We start from the raw sequence: 26,018 nt of genomic DNA, 5'->3' as shown, positions 1-26,018 counted from the left end.
TAGGAAAAGCTGAATTATAGTGCAAACCTTCTGTGAAATGTGTGTTTAGAGAGTTCCAATTAATCTTCAAAGAACACTACTTATACATAATTTTAAATCAAGGAGAGGTTTGGCCTAAATCTTTGAGTTTCTCTTTATTTTTAAGGTTCAAGACGTTTTAATAACAATCTTCAGGAGGACCGTGTGGTACTGCCTAAGTGAGACATTCATTGATGGCATCACCCTGGTCAGGGAAACAGATACCAAAACATTTTTATGGGAGAAGAGGTAGATGCTGAAACTTCATATTCAGATGTCTTGCTAATAATGTTGATTCCTTTTAGACAATCAGAAAAAGGCTGCCCTACACCACAGCTGAAAGGATGTGAGATCATTTGAAACTAACCTGGAATCTTCTTCGGTTTCTGAGGACATTCCTTGCAGAAGAGAGCTACTCCTCATCTTCTTAGTCAGTGATAGTATTATATTTCTTCACAAGTCCTTCCCTGGTTAAAATTTAGAGGATATTACCTATTCAGCACAAATGGTTCATTATTTTATTTTCTAAAAACTGAAATAGCAGTGAAAGGATGTCTATATCAGCAAATAAAACATTCTTTTAGTTTAGTTTCCCATTCCAAGCAGTGTTCTTCCCCTTTTAACATCGAAATTGTCTATTTTTACTGTCCTGCTGCATTCAAAACAAACCTTTATATATTTTTATAGAAGTGTCTCATTAAACTTTTATCAAGATACACTGTGAAAAAAGATTCTTCATTCAAATACACACTTTGAGTTGCTTGCCTGGATGCCCCATCTGATATATAGCAACTATTAATTTTTAATAGAAGTGCATTGCCTCCAGCTTTCCTCTAATAACGGGATCATGGGCTGAACTGTGTACCCCCAAAAATTCATATGTTGAAGCCCTAACTCCCAGTAACTCAGGGCCTGGAAATAGGCCCTTTACCAAGGTAATTAAGGTAAAGTGGGGTCATTTGGGTGAGCCTAAATCTAATATGACTGGTGTCCTTATAAGATGAGGTTAGGACACAGACATCACGCAGAGGTGAGACCACATGAAGACCGAGGGAGAAGACAGCCATCCACAACCCAAGGAGAGAGGTCTTAAAAGACATCAACCTTGTAACTTGATCTCAGTCTTCTAGCCTCCGAACTATGAGATAATAAATTTCTGCTGTTTAGGCCACCCAGTCTATGGTACTTTACCATGGCAGCCCTAGGAAACTAATACCAATTGTATCAATAAAGATGTCAATAAATAGAAACAGATGCCATTTCTGACTCGGAGTCAAGACCTAGAACAGAACTAAACATGTGAGCCCAAATTCAAAGTGCAAATTCACAACCTGGAAGCAGACTGAGGATAGTAAAGGACCTTGCCAATATCTTTCCTTCTCCCACATGTGTTTGCTCTTCTTTCCTCTTGACATTGAGAAATCTCTAAGTATAGGAAAAACTTGCCTGAAAGAAGTAGAGGAATATAGGACTAAATAAGAAAAGTCTGGTTTTAATGATAGGTCCTGAAACCTAAGGAGAAAAGGTAATTTTCAAGGTAGGACTAGAGCAGCACCAGAAAGCTAAAGTAGCAAGTAGCATAATGGTTGTGATTTCCAACACTGCATAAGAAAGTTTGCTCTTTACAAACTCAAAGTTAGCAATATGCAAGCTCAGAGGAAAGAACTGAGAGTTGAATATATGACTAGCCTCTCCTGCTATTTATACTACACGAATGTAAAGAGCAGAAACATTACATTGCAGCAATAATTTCTGGAAAGAAAGACTGGGTTGGAGATTATTATTTGTTTCTTAGTTTAGGTGTGATTTATTAACTACCTCGGCTTTGGAGACATATTAGAATGAGGTAACATTTTGAGGACTCATCTTTGAAGCCAAACTAACTACCTTGACAAAGAGAGTTTTTTTCTTCATTCTCAAAATAAGCCAATTTAACCCCAACAGCCTATTAACGAGTGCTTGGCTTATTGAAATTTGATCTGGAAGAGAATAATACTTCAATAATGTAATTTGTTGATGGGTAAAATAATAATTAACATTTACTAAATGCTAAACACAAGCTGCCATGATAATTTTGCACACACAGCCCATTTAATTCTCAACATGCCTCTTGAAGTTTTATTTGCCCATTTTAAGGATGAGGAAACTGAGATCCTGAGAAGATAAATAACCTCTTGTTTCATGGCTAGGACAGTAGGAGGTGATGCCATTCTCTGAGACAGAATCAAAAGTTATTTTGAGATTTAAGGCTAGCATAGGGAATGTCGAGCTGCAGTGGAGAAGCAGGCCATAAGTTATCAATAAGAAATGACCAAAGAGCCCCAGAAAGTCCAGAAGAAGTTATATAGCTTCACTATTGAGGAGGGAGGAGAAGAGAAAGAGAGAAGGAAAAAGTCATTAGGGGTTCTGTAGGCTGGAGACTGGCAAGGCAGAAAACAAGAATTGGGGTGGGAAGAGGAGGATGAGAAAGGATGTCAGGGAATGGAAAATCAGGAGAATGGCTTATTTTTTCATAAAAAGAGAAATTATCTGTGAATTTAGTATGCTAGAAGTTAGAAGATTCACAGGAGAGAAGAATGTGTAGACGTATTAGGCAAATAGGAAGAGAAAAGACAAGCGTGGGAAGCCAGGAGATGTACCTGCTCTGCTTCCGCATCTCCCAACTCTGTCTCTCGAGTTGCTGCAGGAGACCCTCAGCATGGAGATGGAGCCTGACGGAATAAAACGCACATGTTTAAGCGTGTGGCGGCCTTGAGAGTACAAGACGTCCTCCTCCGAGGAGTGTGATGCACTGAGGGCCCCAGCTGCTCTTCCTAATCTATCAGCGCGTGGAGCTGAGGCTGCGCCTCCCAGGATGCCGCCCACTGCCCACAGCACTAAGGCAGACCCAGTCCTAGGGGACCAGGCCTTCTTTGGGGTCTGACTTTGGTTCAGGGACCCCTCAAAGCCTACTCTGCGTGCTTGGACACTGCCACCCAGTCTTCTCCCTCTCTCCTTCACGCTGGGTCACACTCACGCTTCGACGTCATGGCTGGCCCTGGCTGCCAGCCTTCTCCCTACTTCCTTCCCTCAGGTGTTGGCCCTAATGAAATCCTCGTGTATCTAATCCCATCTTGGCAGCTGCAGCTCAGAGCACCCAAACTACCACCGAGTGTTTTACTATTTTTCAAATGTGTATGGATGCTGGTCTAATAAATACAAACATGTAAAAGTATTACTCCATTCATAAGCAGTTTTTTTTGTTACGCATTTATACTTATAACTCAAGTGTCTGCACTTCTTTTAAACCCTCCTGCTCTGGCTCTCCCCCCAGCTTCCATCCTTTTCACCAAGATTACTGATCACTCCTAAGAGTCTCCCTGAATGTAGTCTTGCTCCTTCATAATCCATTCTCCACGTGGTAGCCAGGTATTATCTTCTAAATGCATATCTTTAGCATGCACCAAAAAAACACTAACTCTTTTAATGAATGAGCAAAACCTGGTGGGTAAAATCATTGAGCAGTTTTATTCTCCCTTTCATGGACCTTTGAACCTACATTTCCAGACTTTTTCTCCATTTCTGGATGAAATCTCAGGCAGGTCCTATAGCTTTTCTGAGTATTCTAGAAATAATCAAACAGGCCCTTTTGTTTGGCATAGAAAAATTCAGTTCTGTCTGATAGTTTCCTCTGCAGTCAGTCAAGTTACATCTAAATGCAATGTTTTCCCTCCCATGCCATCTTGGCCTGTTTCCTTCTGGAAGCCTCTCTCTGGGTAATGCTGCTTCCACCCCCCCCCCCCACCCCCCCACCCCCGGGCCTTTGCAATTCTCTAGACCAGGTGCTGTGGTTTGAATGTTTGTGCTTCCCTCCCCAATTCACATGTTGAAACCTAACCCCCAAGGGGATGGTGGTGTTAGAGGTGGGGACTTTCAAAGGTCAAGAATGGCATTAGTGCCCTTATGAAAGAAGCTTGGGGGAGTCTGTTTGCCCTTTCTGCCATGAGAGGAAGAGAAACAGGCCCTCAAAGCCCTGAATCTGCTGGAGCTTTGATCTTGAACTTCCCAGCCTCCGGAACTGTAAGAAATAAATTTCTATTGTTTGTAAACTACCCAATCTAAGGTATTTTGTTATAGCAGCCTGAACAGACAAGACACCAGGATAAGTTTTTCTTATCTTCAAGTCATAAAAATGACAATTCTGCAAGGGAGATTCCCCTCTACTTTTTCATCCTAACCCTTAATAAATGGTAAATATGTGGTTATTTTTGTGAATCATCATTTAATATCTGATGTTTTTCTCCCCCATTATACTCACGCCTGTAATCCCAGCACTTTGGGAGCCTGAGGCGGAAGGATCCCTTAAGGCCACGAGTTCAAGACCAGCCTAGGCAACATTACAAGACCCCATCTCTACAAAAAATTGAAAAAATAAGCCAGATATGGTGGTGTGCATGTGTGGCCCAGCTACTTGGGAAGCTTAGGTGGGAGGATAGCTTAAGCCCAGGAGTTTGAGGTTACAGTGAGCTATGATCATGCCACTGCACTCTAGCCTGGGTGACAGAATGAGAGAACAAGCCCAGGCATGTGATTTATATATTATTTTCTTTTAGAGACAGGGTCTCACTCTGTCATCTAGACTGGAGTGCAGTGGTCCAATCATAGCTCACTGCAACCTTGAAATCTTGGCTCAAGCAGTCCTGCCTCAGCCTCCTGAGTAGCTGGGACTACAGGTGTGCACCACCACATCTGGCTATTTTTTATAGTTTTTGTAGAGAAGAGAGTCTCACTATGTTGCCAAGGTTAGTCTTGAACACCTAGCCTCAAGTGATCCTCTGCCCCAGCCTCCCAGAGTGCTGGGATTATAGGTGTGAGCCACTGTGCCCAACCCCAAGGATATGATTTTAAGGAAGTATTTAGTGAGCAAAAATTCATAGCATGGATAGAGACAGCATCAGAAATGTCAGATGGAATTTTCTATTTCTCAAGTACTAGTCTTTGATTTAAATAATGAACCATCCCTCAGGAAAAAAAAAAACATACTTCCTTGTACTCCAGTTAGAAAAATGAAAACAAAATGGAAAATGAGTACCAAGAAATGCAAATCTAGAATGAGCATTTTCCTCTGGAATGAGTTAAATGGTTGGAGAGAAAACTCCAGATAGGATATTTTTCCCTTGCCTGGGCTGAGGACCTACTAGGTGTGCTTCAAGAGGAGATGGAAATCTGGATTTGAATGCAAGATACCTTATGGTTAAATATGAACAACTATTTTAATGTTTTTTTTTTAAACATTGTGTAGGCCAAGCTCTTTAGCCAAATTTGCAACTTTTGTATGGTTAGACCTTCTTTTCTCTCAACCTTGCTTTTATATTCACTTTGCTCCAGGGTCAGCTCAACTCGACCACTTTTTCTGTTTGTTTGTTTTCTGAGACAGAGTCTTGCTCTGTTACCCAGGCTAGAGTGCCCTGGTGTCAGCCTAGCTCACAGCAACCTCAAACTCCTGGGCTCAAGCAATCCTTCTGCCTCAGCCTCCCCAGTAGCTGGTACTACAGGTACATGCCACCATGCCCAGCTAATGGAGATTGACTTTAATGAAAAAAAAAAAAAAAACTCTTCAAAACCAAGGGTTATAGTCACTCCAGTTTTTCCAGCCCTTGAGGCACATATTGCCCAGACCTCCAATCCTAGCACCAGCTGTCTAGACCAGACTCCACAAAGAGCAGTTGGTCAGGGTTCCATGCTGACACAGGGTGACAGCTCCCCAAATATCCTGGGCCCTTGACAGATTTATGCAAGCACAACCTATTATTTGCAGGAAAAAGAATGAGGTGAATGAGAACTCAGAGGACTGACAAAAATCAGAGGCTGTCAGAACTAAGGAAAGCGCAGACATCATGGAGCCTTGTGCCAAACTTGATGCCAATAGGGAGTGCTGAGGTCACACCGCAGATGTCTTGGTTGGTGTCAGAAAACTTACAAGAACCAGTGGTTTAAATTCTTCCCTTAATTCTGTGCCAGAAATTCTTAACTCCAGGGGGGAAGTGCAGCAGGGAGAAGGAGAGGCCCTCTGAGCAGAACTGACCCCTAGACTCTGATCTGTAAGTACAACTCCCAGGTCTGTGCATGTGATAATATATCATGGTCTTTCTATTTGCTAACACAGCTTTGAAGCCTCATGCCCTGCTCAGGGCTCTTGGCCAGGGCCTGGCATGGAAGAGACAAAATAATAACAAAGGAGACTGATCGCAGAGGAATATGTCACTGAGGATAACATCCATGAGGAGTATTCCTGGGGGAGATGAACTGTGAAAAATTGAATATCTAAACTAGCAGTTGTCAGAATTATTTTCCCCAAACCCTGCAGGCTCCTGTTTAGTTTTATAATAAATATCAATTACCCAGTAGGAAAGAAGAGAGTCAACATCCATCACCAGACATCTGGCTTTGAAAACAGCTTTGCTGAGGAGAACACCACCTGTGAAACTGAATGTGTGCGGCCTTCATTCACCAGTGGTCTCAGGAAGTCTTACATCCAGAAAAAGGAATCACGTTGCTATTTTATTTTATTGTTACATTTATGATATTGCATAAGGATGTTCAGCTGCTTAACTTACTTATGGCCAATGACCCACTGAAATGTGAAATGTACCTAAAATTGGCAAAGACAATGTATCATCCTTTCTCTTAGATTGCATCTGGGCAGTGGAGCAGAGAGACCTGGGTTCTACTCCCAGCTCTGTGTCCGTGAGGTTGCTCATGGGCCCCAGTGGTCACCTCAAGTCTTAGGGTGGATGTTTTTGAGTGATGGGGTAGAATTAGATCATGCCAAGGGAGACCAAGGGAGAGAGTTAATAGAGTGCTTTGTAACATTTCTGCCCAGTAGTTCTGAGAAATTTCTCATTTCTTTGGGGCAAAAAAAATAAATAAATATTTTGAGAATATTTTCAAAAATAGTAAGAAGCCTTTCCTTTCATCTACCTCTGGAGGTCCTACGGGGTAAGGAAGCCCTGAAAGAGACTTGGGAAAGGCGCCAAGGACTCCTTCTCGCAGTGCCAACAGGATGAAGGATCCAAAAACTCTGCTGAGAGCCAGATGGGAGTCACTTTTGAGTGCAGGTACTTTGGGGAAGTCGTGCTCTTTCAATGAGGAAAAGCTGCACACAGACTAAAACACACTCGCCCCTGATTCGCTGACACACTTGCCTCCCACTGCGGTCTCCACTCGCCAGTCTTTCCTCCAGAACAGACTGTACCACCACAGCAGCCACAGAGGTTCCGCTTAAACTTCTGAGCTAATCATTTGAAGCTCCTTGGAAGCTACGTTGACATCCACAGTTCTTTTGAAAATTGAATGTTGCTATTTCAATGATCTGTTTCTGAGTAACAGTCTACCCCAAAACTTAGTGATTTAAAATAATGATTCATTATTTCTTATGATTCTGCGGGTTGCTGTGGGTGCTGGTCTCTCCTGGACTCACTCGTGTGGCTGCGCCCAGCTGGAGGTGGGCTGGCCTGGGAGCTCCAAGAAGCCTTCGCTGGTGTGTCTGGCAGCTGGTCCTGGCTGGTGGCCTTCGTTTTCCTCTGTGTGGCTCTTATCCTCCAATGGGCTGCACTGGCTTCCTCACATCAAGTGCTTCAGGGCAGCACTTCAAGGGAGGAAAGTGGAAACTGCAAAGCTTCTTCTGGCCTGCCCTCGAAAGCCGTACGACTTCACGTCAGCCACATCCGTTGGTCACAGCCACAAGGCCGGACCAGATTCAGACGCTATCACTTGCCGGGAGGAGCAGCAAAGTCAAAAGGGTGTGTGTGCAGGAATTGCAGGTGTGGCGGCAGCCGCCCTGCATCTATCCACCACAGGTATCTTTTCTTTCCTTCAGAAAACTGTAGGTTCACCACAACAGATGCCCTTTCAAAGAAGAAAAGTCAAACATTTTCACTATATAAAAAGTAGAATGTATTAATACTTATACATAAGGAAATAAAAGTCACCCTTAACCTCACCTTTCCAAGAGAACTACTGTTAATAGTGGTTATATTAGCATACTAATAGTATAATAACATAATGATATATAATATACAGTAACAACGTAACAGTATATGCACTCCCAGCATTTTTCTAAATATATTTATATCAGATTTAAAAATTCATACAATTTTCTTCCCTGGTTTTTATAACCCAACAAAATGTCCTAAGTATTGTCTCATAATGTACCTGCCTAGTATCTTATGCATTGGCTATGCCATAATTTATACAAATATTTTAGACTTTTTCACTACTACAAATAATAATGTAATAAACTTTTTAATACAAGTGTGTACATATATCACTGATGGTTTCATTAGATTTAAGTCCATAAAGTAGAATTTCAGGGTCAAAAGAAATATATATTTTAAAACTTTGAGATATTTTGCCAGATGGTCACCCATATAAAATGTTACCATTTTATGGTCTTACCAGGAGAATATATGGAATCTCTGTTTTTACCTTTATCCTTAACCCTGGTGAATCTGAAGGTAAGAACTGACATTTGTAGCTATTTCAATTTATATGTATTATTGTCCCTTAATGTTGTTGAGCATTCTCTCCATTTTCATCAATCATCTGTATTTTCTCACTAATCCCGTGCTTTCCCTCCCTCTGGGAATATCTAAAAGAGAAAATGGAGAGAAGGAACCTTAATGGAAAGCCTTTCCTAATTGTCACTATATTAGCTGGTCCCTTTTTCCTGCAGAAAGTAGTTAGCTAAAATGTAGGTGCTTAAAAGTGGGAACGAGGATTATGGCTCATTAGCCGGAGAAACCAGGCCTGGTGGGGCAGAATAGAAAGGAAAAATAAAGTTACATGCTTAAGACAAAAGGCATGGAGAAGTGGGAGAGGAAGCTAAAATTAAGTTTATTAACCACAAGGATTAGGGAGGTTTAAGAAGTTAACGTTGGCTGGATGTCTATGTAGGACTAGAAAAGGAAAACACAGGATGTGAGAACCAAGAAGACTGGGCTACCCATTGCTGCATCTCAGGTTTCCAAGGTTGACTCTTTTCAGCCCAAGCTCAGAGACTGTTCCTGAAAAACTGACAAAGGTCTCACTGCACATTTCAGCAGCACGAGAGACTCTACCATGGCCCTCAAGTTGAAGCAGGATAAAACCAAAACAATAAAATAAATTCTTCGGCCAACATTCATGCATTCACTTAAGTCAACCAGCCAACCACTACTGACATCTCATGTGCACCAGACACTGTGTGGGTGCTGGAGGCATAGAGAAGAATTAAGAAGTGATTCTTGCTCACAAGCACCTTAAAATCCAGTGAGGCATCAGACATTAGGAAAAATAAACAAGTAGGCAGGAAAGAGACACCTGCTAGCTAGTGTCTACCCATGAATGAACCAACCTATGATGTGCCCACAGTGAGACACCAATATTCCTTAAACTTTAAATAATGTGTGGCATTAAGCTTCCCTCACTACTAACAATGAACAAGTTAGAAACATAACTTTTTCCAATGCATAATTTAATAGTCAACTCCTAATCCAAGGCTTCCTGAGTTATATTGGCTCCCAAGTCACATCCAATACCAAAGAGGATTCTAGGCTCAGTCATAGGATTTGCCAGAACCAGTCTTCCGTTGTGCACCTCTAATCCCCGGTACTGAGCCCGGGTCACCTGGTCCAGACCCCTCCTCCTTATGTGTCCCCATCTGGGCTCTTCTATCCATTGTGTTAACAGAACGCAATCAGGACCATCTCAGTCCTCTAACTTTGAGTCTAAAGTATATCTCAGACCTAAAAGTCTGATTCTAAACATAAGATTCTAAAAAGTTTGAACTTCAAATGGAATGCGTTGTAGTCTCTATTCCTTGTGGTAGCCATTGTACTACTCACGTGCTTGTGGCGATGCTGATGTAAACAAACCTGTGCTGACAGTTGTATAAAAGTATGGTTCATAAATTATGTGCCATACATAATATTTGATAATGATAATAAATGACTATGGATACTAGTTTATATATTGACTATATTATACTTTTTATCCATATTTTAAAGTATACTCCTGCTTATTTAAAAAAGTTAACCGTAAAACAGCCTCAGGCAGGTCGTTCAGAAGGTATTCCAGAAGAAGGTGTTATTATCAAAGGAGATGACAGCTCCATGTGTGTTTTTGCCCCTGAAGACTGTCCAGCGTGACAAGATGTGGGGGTAGAAGACAGGGATATTGATGATCCTGACCCTGTGAAGGCCTAGGCTAATGTATGTGTTTGTGTCTGAGTTTTTAATTAAAAAAGTTTAAAAAGTTAAAAAAAAAGTAAATTTTAAAAATAGAAAAAAGCTTATATAATAGAATAAAGTTATAAAGAAAGAAAATATTTGCGTACAATTGTACCATGTGTTTGTGTTTGTGTTTTAAGCTAAGTGTTATTATAAAAGAGTCAAAAACTTTTTAAAAATTAAAAAGTTTGTAAACTAAAAAAGTTATAATAAACTAAGCTTGACTGAGCATTGAAGAAAGAAAAATCTCTCTTATAAATTTGTTGCAGCCTAAGCATTTATGAAGTCTACAGTAGTGTTGCATCCTAGCCCTTCACATTCACTCACTCACCCAGAACAACTCGTAGCCCTGCAAGCTCCATTCACGGTAAGTGCCTTATACGAGTGTACCATTTTTTATCTTTTATACAGTATTTTTACTGTACCTGTTCTATGTTTAGATACACAAAAACTTCCCATTGTGTTACAATTGCCTACAGTATTCAATACAATAACATGCAGTACAGGTTTATAGCCTAGGAGCAATAGGCTATGCCGTATGGCCTAGTTGTGTGGTAGACTATACTATCTAGGTTTGTGTAAGTACGCTCTATGAGGTTTGCACAAGAATAAAATTGCCTAACACCATGTTGCTTAAAACATATCCCCATTGTGAAGCAATACATACCATATGTGTGTGTGTGTGTGTGTGTGTGTGTATGTATATATACATATGTTTTTTTCTGGTCTCCTAATTTTCCCCTGATCAGTACAATTCTCCTCTTACAACTTTAGAGAATTGGAGGGCACGTGGCTCCTAAAATGCCTGAGTTATGTAGACACTACCCCCCACCACCCCACTGAACATTCACTAACAGACAAATAGAGGTCCTTTCAAAAAGTACTGATTGGAGAGTCGCATGGCTGAGTGTCCGCTCACAGGAATATGGCAGAAGTGATACTACCAAAAAGCCTTCTGGTAGCCTGCTACTGTTTATCCCCTCTTCTTGTGCATGGAGCAGTTTCCATGATCTGTACTCTCTTAGAGGGCCTCCTGCCAATCTCTGCCTAGACCTATCCTCTTCCTAAATCAGAACCCTGGAATCCTCCATTGCTTCTTCTTAGCCCACACACAGAGGCAGAGAGACAGAACAACTGATGGAAAAGAGAGCACTGAGCTAGGATGACTGCCATGGTGGGTGATCCCTGGGTGAATCCTGCAGACTTTGTCTATTTCCTCTTTAAACCTACTGCTTTACTGAAATACTGTTCACTTCCAGGAAAATCCACATGCCTGTGGCTCCTCCAGCCTCCACCACACTCACCCTCTTTCTTTTCACTTCCTCTTCTCTATTCTGTCCTTCTCCAGACCCTCTTCTCTCATTATCCCTTCCCCACTGTTACTTCTTGCAATCCTTCTCCACCCAGAACTTCTATCTCTCACCTCCACCTTCATCCACATCCCAAAGCTAACCCTGTTAGTCGACTTTTACCACAACTAACTTTACAATAAATACTGCCAAGAACACAATTGTTCCCTTTCTTAGACATTTTCTAACATTCTAAAAAGTGACAGCATTGGATAAATCCATCCACTCAACCACTCTGGGGCATTCTTTTTGGCCACCAGAATGCAAGCTTCTTCTTTGACAGACTTACACATGGTTGGTAACTTGAGGAGTAAGGATCCTTTACGGTTTCACAGCTAACTGAAAGCATCAACTCGTCAAGTTTTATAGACCCGATTATTTCCCTGTTTGATGGTACAGAAACTCTTGAGCAGATTCCAACATCATGTCCAAGAAACATTTTCCTCTGTCTCCAAGAGAACTCATGCCTGATCTCTATTCAGGAGTAGGTCAATCTCCCATCTGAATGAGAATACAAATTTGACTTCTCCATTTTTATATTTCGTATCAATTTGATTGAAATCTTATGTAGTATCTAAAGTATATGAATCAACAAGATTCTGTTGAATAGCAAAAATAATAAGCACTTCAATGTCTCATCAGAGAAGTCCTCAACTCCAGCCAAAAACATGCTAGAAATTTATTTTTTTCTTGGTTTCTATATTTTTTTTAACCATGAGTTAAAAAAATAGGCCTGCATTTAAATGTAATTAATAAACTATAAACATATAACAACACAGTAAGTTCACAATAAAACATACACAAGTAGAAAATGGTAAAGAATGAAAAAATAAATAAAAATAGAAGGTTTGATATTCACTTCTTCTAACCCAATGGATTGTCTTATGCACCGTCAGAGTTCTACATTCCACAATGAAGACCTCCACTCCCACCTATAAGAGATGTCATAGAAAAATGGTGCTGTGCCTTAGCTTCATCTGGGACAGATGACCCCGTCAGCTCCGTCCCCACCTCTGTCTTTACCTTTCCCAGTTTTCCATATCCAGGTTTATGATCCCCCCCTTTTTGCAGCTGCAACCCTATGCTAACAACTTTTCAAACTTTATGTATATAAAATAGAATAAAACTCAAAATAATCAGTGGAGAATTGAATGGGGAAAGGAGATAAGAAAGATTTAAAAGCTACTCCTATTTAGGTCATTGGAAAAGAAGTACACTCTTAGGATGACAGCAGCACTAAGGGAGAAGAGAAATGTTAAAAAACCACTCAGTTTATGCACAGATGTTGGAGGAACAAAAACCTTTCTTTCACTCTCTCTGTGTAGGATTTTCTGAACATTTTCCAGAATTATTGAGATGGAAGCTCTATGATGCAGTGACTGATCCCAGGCAGTGTCCTTATACCATAAGCAGAGACTACCAACAGTGGAGGTGCTGGCAAGAAGCAGGGTACAAGAATTTAAAAGCAATAATAAAGCTGAGTAAAAGTTAATATGATTTTCATTATCACTAAATAACATCAATGGTAAATAACTCCTCACCAAAAACATTGTTTGTTAACCGAAGTGCTAAACAATTGTTGTGATTACTGTTGAGTTCTAACAATATATACGTAAGCTTCAAATTAGCACATTTTCATTACTCATCTTTTAATAAACATTGCATTCTACATGGAAGATAACTCAGAGAACTTCCAATTATACAGTTGGCTCCTACATACTCAGCCTCAGCTACACACCTTCATTTGTAAAGATCGTAACAGTTCAGAATCCTTCAAGTTTGCTTCTCACAGTTTGTCTCCAATCCCTACACTATTTCATATTCCTGCTTTTAAACAGCAGATAATAAATAACAACAGCCCAGTGGTTGTAAAGACAAATTCATAGAATGTGAATTACAGATCAATTTGATCATTCTGTATGATTATATGTGTTTAATTGTGTTTAAAATTTAAATTGAAATAGAATGCAAACTGTGAAATATGACATTTTTGTTTGATAAGTGAAAATTTTAGTTTACATGTAAAATATTGTACTGAATTTAAGCAATATCTTTAAAATTTGAGTTTTTTGATAGCTAATTTTTTGTTTGAAAATCAGAGACTGAATCAAGAATAATGATTATTACTAATCATTATATAACTATTACTAAAAATCATTTTGTTATAAAAAGGACAAGAGTGTTAAAATGTGATCCCCCTGGGTAACAAATATGCTAGACATGCCACTGACTGCAAGAGGTTCTCCATAGGTGATGGTCACCATCCCTGTTGTCCAGGCTTATTTTAACCCAAGAGCACTATCATGTGTTCCTGTTATCTTCTCTTTCCTTCCTGTTCCCAACAAACTGATTAGTTAATACAATTTAATTCATATTCCAAATCTGTGTTCTTCTGGTCATCCACTTCCCAGTCTATAGTTTTCTTTACATGATTCACTGAATGTGTGTGTGTGTGTGTGTGTGTGTGTGTTTCTCTTTTCCTATTATAGTATCTCTGTTCGTAGATGCAACTGTGTACTAGTTACTCTCAAATTTGTATCTCTGAACCCTAGACGTGCATACCTAACTCTATGCCACAGCTCCCCCTAGATGTCTAACAGGCATATTAAATTGACCATGATCAAAAATGATTTCATGTTCCTATCGTATCAACTCTTTTCCCTGGGAACCCCATTTCAATAAATAGCATCACTCTTCAAAAAATTGTTCAGAACAAAAACCTGGATCTCACACTTCTCTCTTTCTCCTATACCCAGCATCCATCCGTAACCCCTACAGAGGCTCCACCTTCTATAAGTAGCCCCAATCCATCCAATTCTCACTCCTTCCCCAACCGCCATCGGAGACCTAGAGCTCTGTAGAAGCCCTCGCCCTGATCTCCCTGCTTACCTGGTTTTCTCCACAGTCTCTTCCATAGTGCCATAGTAAGCTTCATAAAACATAAATCATCTCATGTCACTTCCCTGAACATAACACTCCAATAATTTCCTGTTAAATTTACAGTGAAACCCAAATCCCTTACATTGGTTTACAAGCTGTAAGTAACCAGGCCCTGGTTGTATCTCTGACCTCTTCTGGCTTCTCTGCCTCTTACTCACTTCACTCCATTCTGGCCACACTGCCATTGCTGCGGCTCCCTTCAACACACCAGCCATCTCCTTGCCATAGGCTCTTCATATTTGTTTTCTCCTTGGCCTGGACCATGTGTCCCAGATCTTTCTAAGCTCACCCCCTCTCTTCTTCAGGTCGTTGTACCTTCCTGAGATACCTTCCCTGAACACACTGAATTACGTGCACTAGCACAGTGGTACGCTCTATTGCCTTGCCCTAATTTATTTTCTTTAGGGCATTTTTCAGTACTAGACATATTACATAGTTATTTGTTTACTGTGTGTATTTATCTCCCTCATTGGAATGTAGTAACAAGAGGGCAAGGATCGTGTCTACATTGCCCATCACTGAGTCTCCAGAGCTAGTCTTGGTACAGAGAAATTCTACAAATAATCATTGAATTAACAAATGAATTAATCGACCTGACTTCCATAACAAACCCAAGTCTGTGCTCTTTCTTGTGCTCTATTGAGAAAGCATCCTTCCCATTTTGCTGGCATCCCTTGTGCTCTATTCTCAAAGTGGCCCAAGAGAGATATGTAGAAAAAATAGCTGTTCATTGGAGGGCATCTCAAGGAAAGGGGGCAGAAAGGCTGGTCACAGAGGGAGAGCCAGGTTTCTCCAGCTCTGACCACCCTGTCATGGTCACCCAACAGCCATGCTCTGCTTCTTTGTCTTGGTCTGCTTTCAACCTGATTCATTTGCAGTGGCCGTGAGCCCCGTCCTGGACAATGAATCGCAGCACTCCTGCCTCTCTGGCCATATATGAGTCCTCAATCCCTTATGCACTATTCCAAAATCCAAAAGGCTCTGAAAGCCCAAAATGTTTTCCCTAAATCTGAGGCTAATTCATCTGACAGAAACAATGGGTACAGCCTGGTGTGAGGCTCCTTATGGTCTTTATTTACCCCACGTTAATATTCATACATTTTGCGGCAGACGTATTAATGTGTTTGATTACGGAGTGCTGACCTACATCTTGGTGATATTAATATAACATAATATACAGAATTTGCACTTTCCAAAATCTGAAACATCTGGAGTTCTAAAACACAGCTGGGCCCAGAGGTCTTAGAGAAGGGATTGTGGAGTCCAACTTGCTTTCCCAGCCACACATGGTGGAAATGGAGGTCCTGTGACCCAGAACTAACAATGAAATGTAAGGGGAAATTTTCTTGAGCTTCTAGGGAAAAATCCTGCTTCCCAAATGGAAAGGCAAAGCCCTCAGAGAGAATGGCCTTGCCACAATCCTTCCTTTCTGCTCAGGGTCTGGGCTGAGGCTATGGTACCTGTCAAATTGCGACCATGGGGACACAAAGTCACAAGATTAGCTGAGGATGGTGGAAAAAGAGAAAAAGATCAGGCTAACCAAAATCCTGTTGAGCCCTCAAAAGAACTCTGAAGTCCCACACCATGCTTCTAGTGGAGTAAACAGTAAAACTTCCTTGTTTTTGAGCCAGGTTTAGTAAGACTTTCTGTGACTCTCCCACACATGGGCTTAGCCAGGAACAATAAAAAGGCATCTGAACAGGTGACAAGTAGGTCCCTCACTCAGCAGACCACAAACTAATCCCTTCCTGATGAAGGATCAGATAAGGGGCCTAGATGTGGGGCAGGACGCAGGAGGCCCAGGTGCTGGCCTTGGCACGTTGCCAAGAAGAAAGGAGCGGGAAGAACAGAGAGGCAGGAGGACCCCGTTTGGCAGAGATCCAGAGCACTCTGAAGTTTATCACAGAGATGTATCACACCCCAGCTGGCACAGGCCTATGAAATGAGCCAGGGGTGTGTTTATTTGTGTGTGCGTGCTCGTGTGTTAAGGGTGCCCAGGTCGATACCTGGCGTATTAAAACACCCTTGCCTGGCCAGTCCTTCCAGACCTTTTCTGAACATCTTGGTGAGTGAGTCTGCTCTGCAGCAACTCTTCGTGCCTTTACAAACTACTTAAAATAATCCAGTCCTGACGCTGCTGTTGTGCCATGCTGTCTTCTTTCCCCCACAGCCACACGGAGCTCAGGGATCTCAGCTTCTCTCCACCTCTCCTCCCAGGCCCAGGACACTGACTCTCTACGGGATGAAGCCTAGCGCTTCCCTTCTTCTCATCCTCATCCCCCTTCTCCAGCTGGTTGTCCCAGGGAGTACTCAGTGTTCCTTAGACGCCATTGTGGAAAAAAAGATCAAGGACGTTCTCGACGGTCTAGGTAACTGACTGGGGTGGGGATGGGGGAGGTTCCCCCTTACTCATGCCTCCTGCTCTCAAAATAACTTTGACTCTATCCCATCTCACCATCCCAACCTCTGGTCGGTCTACTGAAGCCCTATCTTCTTGCCCAGGGCTTTCTATACTACCCTGCCCCTGTGTAGACTCTTGGCTACAAGCTCAGGTTTCCCCGAAGAGGAGGAGGAGGTGGGGGAGCATGGTGGCTGTAACTGATGAATGCTCAGCTATAAGACATAGCTTTACATAAATTGATTCATATAAATTCTCACCACCACTTTATGAGGTAAGTGCAACTATTACTTTTCCTTTACACATGAGGAAACAAAGCCTTGAAGGCTCGTGAGTAGCCTGACTGTGGACACGGTGGCACCTGAGAGGTAGAAGAGGATTTGGAAGGGGATGGGAGGGACCAATCATGGCGATCCCCGCTTCTTCTCTCCTACACAGAGTGTAATCCCTCTGCCGCGGCAAAGAAGCTCGTGTGCACCAGTATCACAAACTCAGGCAAACTGTCCTCCTGCCCTGAAGGTGAGTGACTCCCCAAGGAGGAATGGCAGGTAAGATGCTGTGTGTCCTCCCGCATCCACCTCCCAACTCCTGCACCGTCCCCATCTCAAGTTTGTATCCTGCAGGGTCAGAGATCCCTGGCCCACTGGCATTTCCCTGAAGGGTGCTCCTGACAGATCCTGGGTTTCTGCCTCTTTCTTCGCTCCTTCTCTTCAAGCCCCCATATGCCAGCCCTTCCTCTCCTCACTTTCCCTGTCAGGGTCACACCCTTCATCTCTCCTTCCCAATCTACCCTCTTGCCGGGCTGGGCAGGGGCCAGTGCAGAGGGGAAGTTATCATGTCTCGAAGGAAACTGGAACTCCCAAGTTCCTCACTTGCCTGGGCTTCCTCGGTGGCCCCTGCACATTTGTCTAGTGATTTTTGTTTGTCTTTTCTTGAAACGGGCTCTAAAAACTGAATTAGCTTTAGGACCCACACAACCTAGATCTACCCCTGGGCTGCACAGGGATGAAAGAAGATTGTGGGTGGACCTCCCTCCTCTCAAACTTCAAAGGCTCTGAGGTCTATGTCTCTCGTGCCCATGCAGGGATGTCTGTCACCGGCTGTGCTTGTGGCTATGCCTGTGGTTCATGGGACATCCGGAATGAAAAGACGTGTCACTGCCAGTGCAGTGTGGTGGACTGGACCACTGCCCGCTGCTGCCACCTGGCCTGAGAGGGAGGAGGCTGAGAACTAGGAGGCTGAGAAGCTAATTTTGTGATCATGACAGTAATGAAACATGATCCCAACCAGGAAACCTGACTCAATATATCCCCTTCATTTGTTTCAACCCCGCTTCTTGGGTAATACAGGCAAACATTGCACCTTTCTGTGTTTGTCTTTGGTGTTATTGCCCCTCGCTTGGGACTCCTCTGAGACAGAAAATGAAAACCCCAGTGAACCCCAATGACTACATCTCAATGTGGCATGTGGGATGGGCAGCTATGAAAGAGATGGGAAAAATGGGAAAAACAGACTGACACTCCATCCTCCACCCTGTTCCTTCATTATTCACCAAAAAGATCACTTTGTGCCAGACATATTGCTTGGCATGAGGTACAGAAACATGAACTAGCGTGCCCTTACGTAGCTCACCAGCTAGAATAGCAGGCTTCAAGCTGTGTGCAGGAAGACTTTTCAAGGTATAGGCAGGCAAGAATAGTTTGAAAAGAATCAATTTCTAGATTTTTAGCTTGTCTATGTACCCTTGCCTAAACTTAAGTGCCTGAGATGTGCTTTGACCAAAGGGATTTCTTTCACCATTGCCTTCCTCCCACAGCCCTCAACTGTCATTCACTCTTAACCACAGTTCAGAGTCCTAGGGCATACAAATCTTCACAATGTCAAACCAAGGAACAATTAAAAGTACCAGCGCCAATTTGAGTATGTGAATGATCCAGCCCCCGGGTAACCAGTTTTTTTACAAGTTGGGAGGCTTCTAGTTTTTGGCTTTCATATTATGGAAGGATGATGTAAGTGTCAGCTGTCAACTGATAGACCATCAAATACAATTTTTAATAATAAACTGTGGTGTGATTTTTGACAAATAAAACAAATTCAAACAAGTAGAATGACATTGCTACAATAAAAATTTTCCCTTTCTAGATACTTAATTATAAGAAGTAGATATCTCAAAGCTGAGAACTAAAGAAAAATTAGGAATATAGTTGGTTCTAAACTTTATCTCACACTAGTGAAATATAGTTATTTGTCTATGGGGATATGAAATACTTGGGGAGAGGGAAAGCCCCATTTCTCTCATTTAAGAAATACATTTCCATAACATATTGTTTGTGTTTATTAATTATTTATCAAAATTTGTCATAAACATTCTATTCAGATGAATACTATTAGCCATTGTAATGATAATTCAATACTCCTATTTACATCAACCGAGTAAGCCTTTTAAAATATGAAGCAAACCGTGTGTCACTTTCCTGTCCAAATACTCTAGTGACTTCCATTACATGAAAAATAAAATCCCAAGGCCAATAAAATCTTGCATCCTCTGATCACTGGCCGTATCACTGACCTCATTTCTGATCCTTGCTCGCTTCACCCAGGCCACATCTGCATTCTTGGTGTCCTCTAAGTTGTAGCCACCCTCCCACTCCAAGGCCTTCCTACTCCGGGTCTCCCAGGTAGCTGCACACAACCACATACAAGGTCATCCCTCAATATTTTTTGAGGACGCCTTCTTATCACTCTCTATCTCTTAGCCTGTCATTTTTTTCATAATGCATCTTAGTCTTGACTTCATAATATATATTTATCTGTTTATTAATGTGTTAACTATCTCCTACATTGGAACACATGATCCATGAAAGATAAAACCTTGTCTAATTTGCACGTCATTGAATCTCCAGTGTTTAGAATAGTGCTGGCCCATGCAGGAGCGATAATGAACAAGTTGTCTACTAGCAAGTCCAGCTCTGAGTCCGAGCGAGCTCCCTCTTTTGCTCTCTATTCCTCTTCCCTTACCTCAATCCCGGTCATTGAAGAATAGACATTGTTTTGACGGGGGCTCCCTGGGTCCCATTCTCAAGGTGTCTATAGGAAAAATAGCAGTTTATCAGAGAGCACCTCTAAAAAAATAGAGCCAGAGGGTGGAGATGGAGGTCAGAGAGGTTAGCAATAGCAGAAGCAGAAGCAGATTTTGTAGCTCTGGCTGATATACAGGGTGTCCCAAAAGTCTCCATACAAAGGAAAATTTGTAAAATAAATATTTTGTGAATCAAGATACATTTTTTGTACCTAATCAGCTGACATTATAATTATAGTTATAATTATATTATGTACTTATAATTAGCTACAATTTCTCATTTTCCCTATGTATGGCAACTTTTGGGACATCCTGTAGTTAGTTGTCCACTTAGTGGCCAGTTTCCCCTTTCTCGACGTTAACAGAATCCTGATTTCATTCAGGGCAGTATTGTGCCAGTACTGAAGGATAAATTATTACCTAAACCAAAAATGGAGCTCCTGCTTCTCTTGACCAAATATTTTCTTTCCTAGCCCCCTTTGCATAGAGTTGTGTGAGGTAGCAGGTGGCCCAAATCAGGCCAAGACAACATAGCAGAACACTGCTTGGGCCTTCTGAGAAAGAGAGGGCCTTCCTATAACTAGAGACTCAAAATTGTCCATGACCCTTCTAGCTTGGGCTGTTGGTGTGAGGATGTGATGTCTGGAGTTGTGGCAGCTATCTTGTATCCATGGAGTTCAACCATCTTGTGATCACTGAGACAAAACTGTAAGGATGGTGAAGCAGAAAGAGAAAAAGGACCTGGAACTCTAATCACATTATTCTGCCACTAAACAAACTCTGGAATAACCTAAATCATTTTTATTCATAAGTAAATAATAAGTATTCTTATTCACTCATTTAACAAATATTTATTCAGTCTTGTATTCAAAGGCCATGGGATACAGTGGCAGCCAAAATAGAAAAAAGATTACTGCTTCATGAAGCCTCCATTCTAATTCTAAATCTTTGCCAGATGGGATTTTTTGTTACTTTCCCACAGAAAGAATTAGTCAAGATCAATGTCATGTTATCTGAGCAGATGACAACCGGGGCCCTTAGACCATACCTTTTCTACCTTTTCCTGTTGAAGGAATGAACAAAGGGCCTATAATGAGAGATGTCATCAACCTTGGCAATTTCTGGCAAGGTAGCTGCTAGGCTTGTGAGGCTGCAAAGAAGGAGGGAGAGGGACCTTTCAGGACACACACTGGAGAGTATCCAAGGCTCTTTCTGAAAGTTTGACCCTCCCTGGCTACCTTAGATCCCAGGTATTGGCACAGTGTTTGTTGGTGGAGGAGAGGGAACGCCATTACAGCACACTGCCAGGTACAAGTCCCTGCCCTCCCAACCTCCCAACCCCGACAGCTCTTTCCTAAGCCTGACATCTCTGCTTCTCAGGAGTGTCGCAAAGGGACCTGGCCTCCGGAGCACTGTAGCTTCCCCTTCCTTCTCCCTGTAGTACCTGTTCCTACTTTCCCTGCTCCTTCCCCTCCCCTCCCCTCCCCTCCTCTCCCATCTGGACCCATAAATTGTTTTTCGTCTTCTCTCCAACTTCCCTTCAGCTCAGGATGCTGATTGAAAAAAAGTGAATCCTCTTTCTCACCTCCTTCTCACCATCCTTCCCCAGCTGATACCCTCAAAGAATGTCCAGTGCTCCTTAGAATTAGTCATGGGTGGAAGGAAAAGAGGAGCTCTCAGCTAAGCGGGTAACTACTGCAGGGATAGGCATGGAAAGTTTCATCCCTGATTCTCAGGCCTGTTATTACTAGACCCCAGTCATTTCCTAACCCATCTCCAGATCCCAACCTCTGTCTGGAAGATACACCCCCAAGCCCCCTGACCTCACTATGCCTTCTGGGGCTCTTAGAACCACTGGTGGTGGCAATGATGAAGACTATACCTAACATTTTTGAGTGCTTACTCCATGTTAGGCACTGTTAGGTGTTCTATTATTATTCTGCTAACTCTTCACTACAATCCTATGAGGTAAGCACTGTTATTTTTTACATTTAACAGAAGAGGAAAGTGAAGTTTAGAAAAGTTAGAAAAGTTGCCCAACCTCACACAGCTATGAAATGCCTTGATTCTGGACACAGTGACTCATTTGCATGAGCAGAAGGATGATAGGGGACAGGGGAAGGGAACTGGCCAGTGAGGGTCCCTGTCTTAGCTCTGCCTCTCTGCCACAGAGTGCCAGCCCTCAGGCTGTCTGAAAAGCTCTCCTGGGCCAGTAGCTCTAATGAAAGCGATCTGTCCTCCTGCCTCAGGTAGTCATTGAAAGAGGGTAAAGGGGTGTGCTCAGCCCATGCCCATTTCCATGCACCTGGGCTCAGATTGCCAACCCGTCACTATAGCAGCAGGTTGTCCTCAGCCTCAGGATTGTAATGTGATCGTGTTGAGTCACAACCCCAATACCCACAACTCTCCATCTTTTCCTCCTGAGGGAATACCCAGGACTCTGAGGCTTATTCCCACTCCCTCCCCTCTTCCTTAACCTCCCTGACCCCAAGCCTTCTTCCTCTCCATTGTCTCCCATCTCCTTTGCCAAATCCGATCCCACGCTGTTTCCACCCCATCAAAGGAAGGTACTTCATGGGACAAAAGATAATTATGGAAGGGCTTCTCTTAAAATTCAAGTGCTTCGACATTCTCCCCCCAAACCCCCAGCATGCCGTCTATGCCATGCAGGGTGCCTCATCATCACCACCAGATGTTCGTGTGGCTGTGCCTGTGGCTCACGGGATGGGTGGGGCAACCACGTGTCGCTGCCAGTGCAATCTCGTAGGGTGGACTGCTGTCCACCGCTGCTGCCTCTTCTAAGAAAAGGAGGCTGAGAGCTCAGCCTAGGAACCATGAAGGCAACACAGTGAGGATCACAACCAGGAAGCTCCACCCCAACTCAGCCAAACCATAACTTCTCACCTCAAGTCCTCTTCGCCTGTGGCATCTCTCTGTGCTTGTGTCCTCAGTGTTACTAGCCCCTGACCTGAGTCTTCTCTATCTATGGGAGGTCTGCTCTACCCCAAGTGCTCCAACTCCTTCAGGGAAGGGGAGGCTACAGAGAGGATCTGAAGAGCTGAAACCAACATCCCACCCTCACCATCATCATCTCATTCTCCAACAAACATTGAGCCACTCTGTTCCAGGCTCTGTTCCTGACACTAGAGGTACAGAGAAGTAAAACCATGCACATGCCCTAAGGGTGCTCACCATCCAGAACATTTCTTACACATCAAGGCACACACGCTTTGCCTCTGCCCAAGAGCAGCCTGGATGGTCTAGCCATCACTTCTCTGATCACCACATACTGTTTCAAAATACAAGTTCTATTTTCATTTAGGCATGGCAAAGTCAACAGGTCAGGAGATGACTACCATTGAAAAGATAATTGTACACTCAGGTCCCAAGAGGAGAGGGCACACCACACCTGGGGAGACCACACGGGGAAGCTCTGGTGTAGGTCATGTGAGAAAGATGTGGACAAGAGCCTTTATTGTGACTTCTACGTGAAAGAACTCATGAGGCAGAGTAAGAAGTTTCAGGATTGGCTAGCTTGAATAATTTCCGCAGGCTCTGGGACACAGGAGCTGTCTCTAGTTTTCTGGTACCTGGCCCTGTGGTGATTAGCACAGGTGGAAAGTGGACCAGAGTATGAGAGCCCAGTAAAGGAGGTGGGTGACATTATGGGCTCTGGATTTGTTGCTTAACATATAAAAAACATGGAAAGTGAGTTTGCTGTGTCTAGGAATTAGCTAACCTTGGGAGAGGTAGTCCATCCAGGGTCAACAAGGCCTTAATATGTCAAAGCATCAGAAGATTAAAGGCATGGTTGATTCATACACTTTTACATGTGGTCAGTTTTCCTGCTACTTCCTCCAGTAAAGGAGCCTGCATGTAATTCCCCATTAGACTACAGTGATGCACCAGGTGAAAATTCCTATACAATGCCTCAGATCCTTCCTAGTGTGCTAGATTCTCTATGTCACAAGCTGAAGGAGACATTTGTTCTCATCTGAGGAATTTTTGAGGTACAAACACTAGGCATCTGAGCAAAGTGCTGGTACTAGCTGATCACAGATCCTTTTAGCAGAGCTCAGTGCGTAAGACTGACTCACTCTCAGAGTCAAGCTGTCTGACTACACTTAATTTTACATTCTCCTTTACATGTGATTTCAGTGATTTTCCCAAAAGTTAGTCATAGATCTGGAATTGGACCCTCTACTGATGTCAAAAGAGAGCCCCCTGAGTTGTATTAACCTGTGCATCGTTGTTATAAAGCACTCAGAAAAGAACAGAAGATTCTTTTGTCCTTGGAGAGGGCAAATTGAAGGTGGCAGGTGGTGATTCTTCCTGTAGCTTTCTGATGTTGCCAAGGCTTGTCCCTGAGTGCTGGGTCCCCCTAGGGAACCACGAGCCAGGATCAGAACATCAACTGACAATGTTTATAGCTTCCGCACACCATTGGGAGAAATCTTCACTCTGCTGCCTCTGGTATCCAGCACAAATGAACCATCACTGCTTCAGACTCTGAACATGCAATGACCACTCAACTGCAAGCTGCAATCATTTGTCCCTGGCCTACTGGTTCTCAATGTCTCTGTTAAGGATGAAGCACAAATCATCCACTATTATAGAGTCACATATCCTGTCACTCATGATTCATGGACAGTCTACTTCAATTCTATACCAGGAACCTAACAATGAAAGAAAAGATTCCTACTTACTGGATGTGTGGGCAAAGAGAGAAAGATAAAAAATGGGACCAATATCTGATATGGGACTCTCCTCCGTGAGTCCAGTTTGGAATAACTCTCACAAACCTGGGTATATTTTATCTCCAAATGGAATGGCTTTCATCCCTTATCATATGGTGGGTCAGGTCATGGTTCCACTAACTAGGATGACGTCATTTCTATCCTTGGAAGAAACAGAAAAGTGTGATTGGCTTTCAGATTCTCATTCTAACAGTAGGGTGGTAACACCAACACAGCAGCCCTGGTGGGATCAGAAGTTGGATTTTATAGAGCTGTTGTTCCCTCTCCTCACTCTTCTCCAACTCCAGTCTCACCACCACCATTGCAGCAAAGCTCTTGCTCCTCACAGCTTCTTTTCCCTGAAGGTTGTTCCTTTTTAAGACAGGGGTTGGCATATTCATTTGGAAGATTCAAGCAAACGACAGAAATCTAATGACAAATATCTCCAATGTTCTCTACTGTTGGCCTTATCAGGTCACCTAACACAAAGTTATCTCTTATTCATGATACTGTTTAAGTCAAAACTAACTCACTATCACCATACTGAACTTTTGCCCAAGAAATTGAAAAATGGTAGCAATATTCTATAGGGAAAAAAGTCCCCCAAACATAGGCTGACAACTACTTTATTTTTACCACACAAATCCCTAAAATAGAATGACCACAGAGAGAACAAAGAAAATTTTTCAGAAACCTATACATTATTCAGCAATCTTTGCTAATTTGTTATTCATGGGATGAGGCTGAGGAGGTGGTACATTCAACAAAGGAAACAGGAAGAAAATTAAAGTAAAGCCAAAATATATGTGTATGCATGCATGTGTATTTAGTTCTTAATTTCTATTCAAATGCTGAATACACACCATGTAAGCTATATGTTACCCTTTGGATACCTAGAATAGCATAGGCTACCCTCTTTTTACACTAAAATAGTGGTTCCCAACCAGGGAATGTTGAAATACCTGGAGACGTTTTGGTTGTCACCCCCAGCAGGAGAAGGGTAATATTGGCATCCAGTAGGGATAGGCCACAGATGCTGGGAAATATTCTGGGACACATAGGAGTGGCTCCCACAGCAAAGAACTAGCTCACACGAAATGTCAGTAGCTCCAAGGTTTACAAAATCCTGTGCTAGAATGTGTGCCTCTTTCATCAGATAGATGGCCCAATTTCTCATTCAAAAGGAATGATATCCTTCTAGAGACCTCTATTCTTGAGCTAACATATATGTATCTCTACTCTCTAATTCTC

At 42.5% G+C, this 26,018-nt stretch overlaps 1 protein-coding gene across 1 annotated transcript; it reads left to right on the top strand.

Annotated features, from left to right (window-relative positions):
- Positions 1-16,796: 16,796 nt before the first annotated feature.
- RETNLB (resistin like beta) lies at positions 16,797-18,164 on the top strand. The gene is made up of 3 exons (XM_069471963.1): positions 16,797-16,923; positions 17,391-17,471; positions 18,037-18,164. Exons 1-3 carry the CDS (start codon positions 16,797-16,799, stop codon positions 18,162-18,164), a joined length of 336 nt encoding a protein of 111 aa, XP_069328064.1.
- Positions 18,165-26,018: the final 7,854 nt, after the last annotated feature.

Source organism: Eulemur rufifrons, chromosome 7, assembly GCF_041146395.1.
Source record: "Eulemur rufifrons isolate Redbay chromosome 7, OSU_ERuf_1, whole genome shotgun sequence".
NCBI lineage: Eukaryota > Metazoa > Chordata > Mammalia > Primates > Lemuridae > Eulemur > Eulemur rufifrons.
This window is presented reverse-complemented; position numbering and strand designations above follow the sequence as displayed.

What these genes read in the sequence shown, in the direction of transcription:
- RETNLB (XM_069471963.1), top strand. Translation starts at nt 16,797, where the DNA reads ATGAAGCCTAGCGCTTCCCTTCTTCTCATCCTCATCCCCCTTCTCCAG. An exon ending in GGACGTTCTCGACGGTCTAG is followed by an intron (nt 16,924 to 17,390) that starts GTAACTGACTGG and finishes TCTCCTACACAG; the next exon opens with AGTGTAATCCCTCTGCCGCG. An exon ending in ACTGTCCTCCTGCCCTGAAG is followed by an intron (nt 17,472 to 18,036) that starts GTGAGTGACTCC and finishes GTGCCCATGCAG; the next exon opens with GGATGTCTGTCACCGGCTGT.